A 9,913-nucleotide genomic window follows, 5' to 3' on the forward strand; every position below is an offset into this window, starting at 1 on the left:
TCAGTGTGCTCCTGCAAGTTCTTAGTGCCCCCTCCCCACCCCACCAACGGCCTACTGGTTGCTGGTGTTCAGAGAGAGCAGGTCTGTCACCTTGAAAGTTTGGTTGTGGATACGGCCCATTTAAAAGGAACATCTGCAGCTGCCAGCTGCCACTGATGCTGCCATAGCCTCTGTCCCACTCAGCCACTGGAGAACAGGCAATCCCACGTCCTCACCCCCTCCTGCCTCCTCTCATTTCACGGTGATTTCTTATTTCTCTCCCTAATTGTAGGGCTGCCTCATCTAGACCCCCAGGTGACTCTGTTTGCTGTTTGTTCTGTGTTTCCATCACAACTTTGATGTGGTTGTAAGAGCAAATGAACAAAGCCTCTATCATCTATGCCATTTTGACTTCTCTACTCGATGGCTCCAGTTCTTTTGTTAAGGTATTAATTCTCTATATAGGCAGGGCCAACATGAAACATTCTGAAAAAATTGTGGAAAATAACTCTAAGAAAAACATTCAAAATGTTTTATTTTCAGAGAATCATTAGAACATGTGGTCATTGGTGAAATATTTTAATAAAAATAAAATAATATTTTAAATTTTATAGTGTTCTACCTAATTTTCATACATATATAATCAAATTTTTTAAAGAAAGTAAAACTCATTTATTTAATAAATATATTTTTTTATACAGTTGTGTTTATTAGACTTATCAAGTGAGTCATTCAATTTTAAAAGGCTAGTGATCTGTAAGGCAGATGTTAGTTATAATTTACTTTGTCTTAGCTCACATATGTTTTCAGAATTCTGTAAAACTTGGTAGCTAATTTATTGGCCTATTATATTATATATTTCTTAAACCAGCAGAGGTGATTTTTTAAAATTTTCTAATTCTGTACTCACTAAATCATTGTCTCTTGTTTGCATTTATAGACATAGAAGAAGTCAACAATAAGAAATGAAAAATCAAACATATTTGAAGGAGTTTATTCTTCTGGGATTAACAGATGACCCAGAGCTAAATGTTTTAATTTTCATATTTCTATTTTTCACATATTTGCTGAGTGTAACTGGAAACCTGACAATTATCACCCTTACTCTGATAGATTCGCACCTCAAAACTCCCATGTATTTTTTCCTTAGGAATTTCTCTTTCCTAGAAATCTCATTTACAACAGTTTGTATTCCTAGATTCCTGGTCAGCATTGTAACAGGAGATATGACCATTTCCTATAATTCTTGCATGGCCCAAGTGTTTTTCTTCATTCTCCTTGGTTCAACAGAATTTTTCCTTTTGACTGTTATGTCCTATGATCGATACGTGGCTATCTGTAAGCCACTGCATTACACAGTAATAATGAATAGCAGAATCTGTAACCTACTTGTAATTAATTCTTGGTTGGCTGGATTTCTCATTATCTTTCCACCTGTGATCATGGGACTTCAACTGGATTTCTGCGACTCCAATATCATTGATCACTTCACCTGTGACTCTTCTCCTATGTTATTGATCTCCTGCACAGACACAGCAATCCTAGAACTCATGGGATTTTTTCTGGCAGTATTCACACTCATGGTAACCTTAACATTAGTGATTGTTTCCTATGTATTCATCTTGAAAACAATTCTGAGAATCCCCTCAGCTGAGCAACGAAAAAAGGCCTTTTCCACTTGTTCTTCCCACATGATTGTTGTCTCCATTTCTTATGGAAGTTGCATATTCATGTATGTCAAAACTTCAGCAAAAGAAGGAGTGGCTTTGACCAAGGGTATAGCGGTGCTCAATACCTCTATTGCCCCAATGTTAAATCCTTTTATTTACTCCTTAAGGAACCAGCAGGTAAAACAGTCCTTTAAGAATTTGGTCAAAAAATGCTTCTCAAATAAATTTTCATCATAAAGAAATTTATGGCCTGAACTTTAAATGGAACCTTATATCTACTGTAATATTAACCGCTATATTTCTCCATCCACTACTATATTCTACTTCCTTTTCTTTCAGGTTTTATTCTTCATTTATACCATGTTGACCTCATTTGGTTCAACTATCTTTTTGCATTTACATGTCCTGGAAATCTTCTGAGCATGAGTGATTTAATGTCACATGAATGGGAATGACCTTTAAAAAGAATGCCAGAGTTTAGTTTTAACAATCATTGAAGGACTTTTCCTTTGGTTACTAGAGGTAGGAGACTTTACCTCACAGAAGAGATACAAATCTAAGTAAAAGTTATCATCAAGAAGTTCTAAAAAATTATTTCTCCCTGTGGATGTTCAGAATATTAAAATAAGCTCTTCTGAGAAGTAATGTCTCCTACTAATATCTAGTATCCTATTTGTCCTTGTATCTCCTATGATTTTTACATTATGGATGTTGATCTGTGCTACTGGGGAAATGGGCATTATCTTCATTGTGAATTCCTTTCTTCAACATTATAACATATCTGTTTAATGCTTTTTTGGAGCAAATCCCAAAGTTACTACAAGTATGGCATTGATATTCTGTAAGACACCAATATCTTCACCACAAAGCATCTTTAATAAACTGCACTAATAATTGCTCCATATCCCACGACTTTCTTTTAATTCGATGATGTCGAACCTGGATCTCATCCGAGGCTTCCTTGGGAAGAATCTGGCATGTCTTGGGTTTCCTAAGATCTAATATCTTCTCTTTTGACATTTTTTGTCTATTAAAACCACGTGCTTTCTATCTCTCAGGTAGTTCTAAAATTTTCTGGTACACCGATGATACCTAAAAATATTTTCCAGTGTTTGTATGGTTTAATTATTTTTAAAATATTTACCTCTTTCGTAATTCCTGTGGACATTGGAGGGTGTGGATTTAAGCATGTTTGCACTGTTCAAATCTTGACACAAATATTTCTTATAAGAAGTTCTTAATTATAGCTCTACATTAAAAGAATAATGAAACTTCACTTAGTATTCATTCATTTGCTTCTTTCCTATCTTCTTACGAAGTGATGCATGAACACATGAGATCATTTAATTTACCATCAGAACACATTTCCTTAATATTCAGTTGAATTCTCAGTGCTTGGGTTTTCTTTTCTCACCATTAAAAAATGAATTTTTCTAAAAAACATCTATAGAAACAGACTTATGGATAAACAAAAACAAGTGAAAATTAACAAACTCTGTTGAAGAATATGAATGTCTAAACCATTCTACATGATATTTACATTTTTGTGTCCTGGCAAAAGCATTTACTACATCTGCTTGTATAAAATGTTTTGCTCAGTTTGATAGTAACAGCAGTCAGAATTGAGAAGTATAATGGCTTCTCTTTTATGTATCATAGATGTAAACTTTCTAGCTATTCCAGAATTATGTTTTCATTCCCCTCTTTGCTTTACAAGGCTTTTCATTTTTATTGCTCTGGAGATTCTATGTAAATCTAAATACTTGCTTTGTATCTGATGATGGAGATATGACTCAAGCAATGTAGTGCTCAATAAAGTCCAGATTCTTCAATGCACGTAGGCAGAAATAGTGTGGTAGTAAGTGTTTAACAGCCAGTTATCAGAAAAATACACAGACATATTATAAATTTTACAAATATAATTTACAAATAATGAAATATACAATGAACCTCACTGTAAATTCTATATATCCAGTAGATTTTCACAGAATGATTTCATTGATTTTTACCAATTGCATTTCCAAAATCAACCTACGTTTGTAAAGTAACCACAATTTGATAAATGGAGTTGAATTTAACAATGTGGCATTCAAATTCACAAGTATAGTCAGATTTTTCAATACACTCAATTTATAGAAAAAGTTGAAAAAGCTAGTAAGAATATGGAAGACTTCAACAAACTTCTGAACTCAATTGATCTAATTGACATTTTTAGAATATTCCACCAAACATCAACAGAATACTCACTTTTTCAGTATCAATAAAACATTATTATAATAGATCATAATCTGGGTGACAGAAAGTCTCAATAAATTTACAGGCTCCAAGTCTTATAGATATTTACTGAGCAATATGTGATTAAATTGGAAGTGAATTATGGAAAGATATCTTAAATAACATATTACTGTAGAATCCATGGGTCAAAGAAAATCAAAGAAAAATAAAAATATAATTTAAACAAAATAAACACAAAATTGCAACATATCAAAATTTGTAGAATGCAACTAAAGCATTACTTTAAAATAAAACTTCGAGTATAAATTATATTAGAAAAGAAGGAAATCTTCAGATCAATGACTGCAACGTCCTCCTTGATAAACTAGAAAAATAGGAGAGCAAATTGAACTCAGAGTAAACAGATGAAAGGAAATAATAAAGATCAATGTAAAAAATTAATGAAACAGAAACCAGAAATACAGTTTTTAAAATATCAATAAAACCAAATCTGGTTCCTTAAGAATATCATTAAAATAAATAAATTTCTAGCCAAGTTGATGAGACAAAATACAGAGAAGATAAAAATTACCAGTATCAGGAATGAGCAAGATCATATCACTGACATTCTACAGTTATTAAATGGATAATATGGAGATTTTTTTTTGAACAACTTTATGCCAATTAATTTAAAAAACAAAATGGGAAAAAATTCTTGAAAGACACAAACAATAAAAGCTCACTCAAGAAAAAGTGATGGGATAGGCCTATATCTATTGTAGAAATTGAACTTAAAGTTAAGAAACATCCACAAAGAAAATTCTGCATTTATTGGTGAATGCTATGAAATATCGAAGGAAAAAAATACCAACAATTGTATACAAACTCTCCCAGAATGTGGGAGAGTAGGGAATAATTTCTAACTCGTCCTATGAGGACAGAATTATCTTGACAGCAAAACCAGAAAATAGACATTATTAGGGAAAAATAGTGACTAATCTCACTTATGAATATAGCTATAAATGTTCAAAAACAAATGGCAAATAAATTGAGTAATATATTAAAAAATTTAATTCATTTTAGTCAGATGACATTTATCTCAATAATTGTAGAAAAGCAATTGAAAAGATCCAACGTGCATATCTGATAAAAAGAAAAAAAAACTTCCAGCAAGCAGATTTAATAAATGGCAAAGACTAGAGGACATCCAAAATATAATATAAAAGAAAAAGAAAAGTAAACTACAGTTAACATCTCACTTCACTGTGACATGAATGATTTCATCCTTAGGAAAAGAATAAAGCCAGAATATTCCGTCTTGCTACTTCTACATAACACTGTATTGCTGATTCTAATTTATGCAATAAAGTAAATATAATAATAATTTTTAAAGGCATTCATATTGGAGAGGAAGAAGCAAAACTTTTTATTTGCAGACAACATGAACACCTTTATAGAAAATCCTATGGACTTCCTGTTTTAGCTCCAACACTTAAAGAGCTTGGAAGTCATCACTTCTGCCTTATAAGAAAAAGGTATAAAACTTAATAACTTTACTTGGATCCATCAGAGAAACAAGGTTGCAGGGTAAATGGCACCCTGAAATCTGGAAGGACAGGAAAAACAAGAGTCACAGCTGAGATCTACTTACCTGGAGCATGAGTCCCCGGAACCTTAAATAGGTAGGAACACTACAATAGTAATTTTGACAAATTGCTAGAGACTGAGCACGTACTAGCATGAGAGTGAGAAGATACTAAGGATCTCCATACTTCCATAGATTTTGCCTCCACTAATCCCACCAAGTGCTCAAGATGAAGAGCCGAATAAGATTTCCTCCTGACTCCGGGAAGGATGGGGAAGAGTAACCATTCTGAAATAATTCCAGAATATTCTTCATACAGTGGCCTATACTCCAAGGGAAAAGATTTTACTAGAAACACTTATGAAGGCCCAGTGACACAGGACCACTTAAAGACTGCGATTTAATCATAAAGTCATACAATGTTACCCCTCTGCCACAATATGCAACCAGGCATACAGATATCAAAGTATTTCTCCCCAAAATACTTAATAATTTCAAAGGGTAATCTTTATGAAGAGAGAATGGGAAGATACTCATTAACCAAAGTGAATATCAATAATAAGACACATAGATATCATATATTCCCTAATATAATACACTGAAAAGGACATACCACATCTGTGGTATTCTCCATAAAAATATATAACCCCAACTTAATCGTGAGAAAACATTAGACAAACAAAATTGGGAAGAATCCTACAAAACACCTGATCACAACTCTTCAGATATATTAAGGTCATGAACCATGACTAAAGACTAAAGACTAAAGAACTTTTATAGACTGGGAAAAAACTAAGGAATAATATCTTTAATACAATTAAAGACTCAGGATTTCATTCTCGATAGGTAAAGGACATTGATAGAAAATCTGATGAAATCCAAATAAAGCCTTTAATTTAATTATTAGTATCATACCAAAGTTAATTTCTTAGTTTTGATAATGTTCTGTAGCTATATAAGATGATGCACTTAGTGGAAACTGAGCAAAATATACAAAAACTACTATTTTGGCACGTCTTCTAAATCTAAAATTATGACAAAATAAAGGTTTTTTAAATCCGATGCCTAATCCCATCTTCCTGAATGCAAGAAACTATTATAAAGTGGTACATGCTATGGCTACACCATTTCCCTCCCTTTCAAGGATACATCTGTTGAGTCCTTATCCCTAAAAGAAAATTAAAATTACATAGACATTACAGTACTTTATTTCTGACCAGCTCAAAGATTTCATCATTTTGAAGGGCACTGTTTAATAATTCTCCATCCTACAGAATCGAGTATGAGTATATCGGGTGAGCCCTTGAGGAATACTTCCATTGTAGAGCCAACAGTAAAACCATCTCATGCACATATCTTGAAGAATCTATTTAAAGTAGTTGAGCCAGGATTCCAAACCACATTCTTTTAGCCACTAAGCTATCCTGTCTTCTTCAGTTATAGTTACTTTTAATATATACTACTAGAGAGAAATCAGATTGTAGAAGAGACCTATAAATATTCTATAATATATACTTTTTAACTTTTCTATAAATCTGGAATAATGTTTTCTTTACTTCCTTGTTGGCATTTTATTGCATAAGAGAATTCTGTAAATTCTGAGCATTTCTCATATATAGATAGATGAAAGAAGATAGATGATGACGATGATGATGATGGTAGATAGATAGATAGATAGATAGATAGATGATATTAGATATAGATGATAGATAGATAGATGATAGATAGATAGATAGATAGATAGATAGATAGATAATTCCCTATGCTGTATATTACATTACCGTGACTTATGCTGTATATTATGCTGTATATTACATTACCGTGACTTATGCTGTATATTATGCTGTATATTACATTACCGTGACTTATTCTATAACTGGCAATTTATACTTCTCGGCCCACATCACCTTTTTCACTCATCCTCCCTCTCCATTTTCCTTTGGTAACCATCAATTTCTTCTCTGTATCTAAGTGTTTGTTTCTGTTTTGTTTGCTCATTTGTTTTGTTTTTTGGATTTGACACATAAGTGAAATCACAGGGTATTTTTCTTTCTTTGTCTCACTTATTTCACTTAGCATAATATCCTCTAGGTCTACCTGTGTTTTCACAAATGGCAAAATTTCATTCTTTTTTTAATAGCTGAGTAATATTCCACTGCATATATATATGCATATACATATTCTATATATAAAAAACATTCTATTGGTATATATATACACATATATACATGTATATGAGTGTGTGTGTGTGTATATATATATATATTCTCTATAAAATATCTTTATCCATTCATCTATCAATGGACATACGAGTTGCTTCCATACCTTGGCAGTTGTAAATAATGCCACAATGAACGAAATGGGGCATATAACTTTTCAAATTAGTGTTTTTGATTTTTTCATATAAATACCCAGAAGTGGGATTGCTAGATCCTATGGTAGTTCTATTTTTAACTTTTTGGAGAATCTCCATACTGTTTTCCATAGTGGTTGCATCAATTTAATCCCACCAACAATGCACAAGGGTTCCCTTTTTTCCACATCCTGGCTGACACTTGTTTGTCAATTTATTGGTGATAGCCATCCTGACAGGTGTCCAGTGGTCCCCAACCTTTTTGGCACCAGGGACCAGTACTCCTATGAGAATCTAATGCCTGATGATCTGAGGTAGAGCTAAAGCAGTGATGATAGCGCTGGGGAGTGGCCTTTGTCCTTGATAATACTGTAGAATCACTTAGTTTGGAATTTCTTCTAGGTCTCAATTAAATTCTGACCTCCTAATTCATGTTTTCTCATTGATTTTTAAAAGAGAGCCACAGAGAGTCTCTTCTTTTGAAAGAATAATCAGAATAATTTGAAAAATAATCAAGAAAGATTACTACTTTCGTCAGTCTTTCCCTTTGATTCATGCAAAGCTTGATATTATAGGTAAATTCTATGTTCCTCCAATACCTAATGGCCCCCAAGGGAACACAATTAAAAAGTGTTGCCAAAATTAATTGCACTGTAGATACTAATTTATGTCTCCAGAGATATTTCTATAATGTTTCCCTTAAAAACAAACTCTTCTAGAACATTGTACTCAAAAATACATAAAATGTGTCTGTTTATTTTAGAGAAAAGCTTTCTGGAAAATCAGTATCACTGAGCAGTATCAGCAAAATCATGAAACACATGACATTTAAATTCCAAAACAAATATTTTTGGAAGTATGCTCTTTGGATTTTCTCATCCTTGGGATTGGATTGTTGATTGAGAAATGGATAGTTTATGACAAGGGAGATTCTGAACAAACTCTTTAAATTTTAAATAGTGAGTGTGCAAATTTTATTAACCAATGTGGCCCCAATAAATTTAATTAATTAAATATTAACAAGTGAACTAGTTTTATAAAATGTGTAAAAATGAAAGAATCTTTTTCTACCTAAAACATTGTTTCTCTTATTATAGTAACCAGAAAAATATTTAAGTTTAAACTGTGACTTGAATCCATCAAGGACTATCATAAAAGTGAGTATGTTTTCTCTTTATCCACATCGTTAATTTATCTTTATACATCATAGAATTCCAACAATTACTACCTTTGAAATGCATGATGGGAGCATTTTGTTAATTGTTGCGTTATTTTCTCTGCCTATACCTTCCTAAATTTGTCACAGCTGAGCTCATAAATATATCACACTGTTTCAAGAAAAAGTTAGGTAGCAGTTTTTTCAGCCAGACCTAATCATGTATGACCAGATGTAGTCAGACCAGCCACAAGATGCATTGCCCCATACTACTGGTATCTGCACATTTTTAATATCTCACGCTTTGATAATATTGTTATATCAGACTACCCTCATAGTTCAGTCAGGTATCATCAATCTGTTTTCTCTCTTTCTAATATGGTAGCAGCACCCCATGCTGAACTTTGCAGGTAAATATCTTTCAGGATACTAAGCATATACCTCACTAGAATTCTAAAATTCTCATTACCTAAAGTTCCCATTTTGTTGACACAATGCTATTGGTATCTTTCTGTCAACATTGACTAGTTCAGAATTATTGATGCATGAATGCAGAGCTAAGCACATATAGCTAAAGAAATCTCTAGATTTTGAGAACAATCCTAATCTGGGTTGCATACACATTATTCAATCATTACTTCATTAAATGAAATTGAATCAAAATCTCTTTTAAGCACTAGGAACGATGCAGTAGAAGACAAACATGAATGCTAATCTATCTGTACATGCTGCTTATATAACCTTGGGCAAGTTACATAATTCCTCTGTACCTCAGTTTCCTTGTCTACATAATGAGGTTCTTAACAGGTCCTACCAAAAACACTTTTGGGCACAGGATAAAGGCTGTTTTGATCTTCAGTATACTATTAATAATAGTAAATATAATAAAACAATAATCAATAATAATAAATTAAATATAAAATTAATTATTGCTATTATTGCTGTCATTATTATCT

General features: G+C 32.5%; 1 protein-coding gene across 1 annotated transcript; it reads left to right on the forward strand.

The window, feature by feature from the left end:
• Positions 1-944: 944 nt before the first annotated feature.
• LOC102881592 (olfactory receptor 6C65) lies at positions 945-1,886 on the forward strand. The gene has a single exon (XM_006922722.1). The coding sequence runs from the start codon at positions 945-947 to the stop codon at positions 1,884-1,886; it is 942 nt and encodes a 313-aa protein (XP_006922784.1).
• Positions 1,887-9,913: the final 8,027 nt, after the last annotated feature.

Source organism: Pteropus alecto, unplaced genomic scaffold (assembly GCF_000325575.1).
Source record: "Pteropus alecto unplaced genomic scaffold, ASM32557v1 scaffold839, whole genome shotgun sequence".
In the NCBI taxonomy this organism is placed as follows: domain Eukaryota; kingdom Metazoa; phylum Chordata; class Mammalia; order Chiroptera; family Pteropodidae; genus Pteropus; species Pteropus alecto.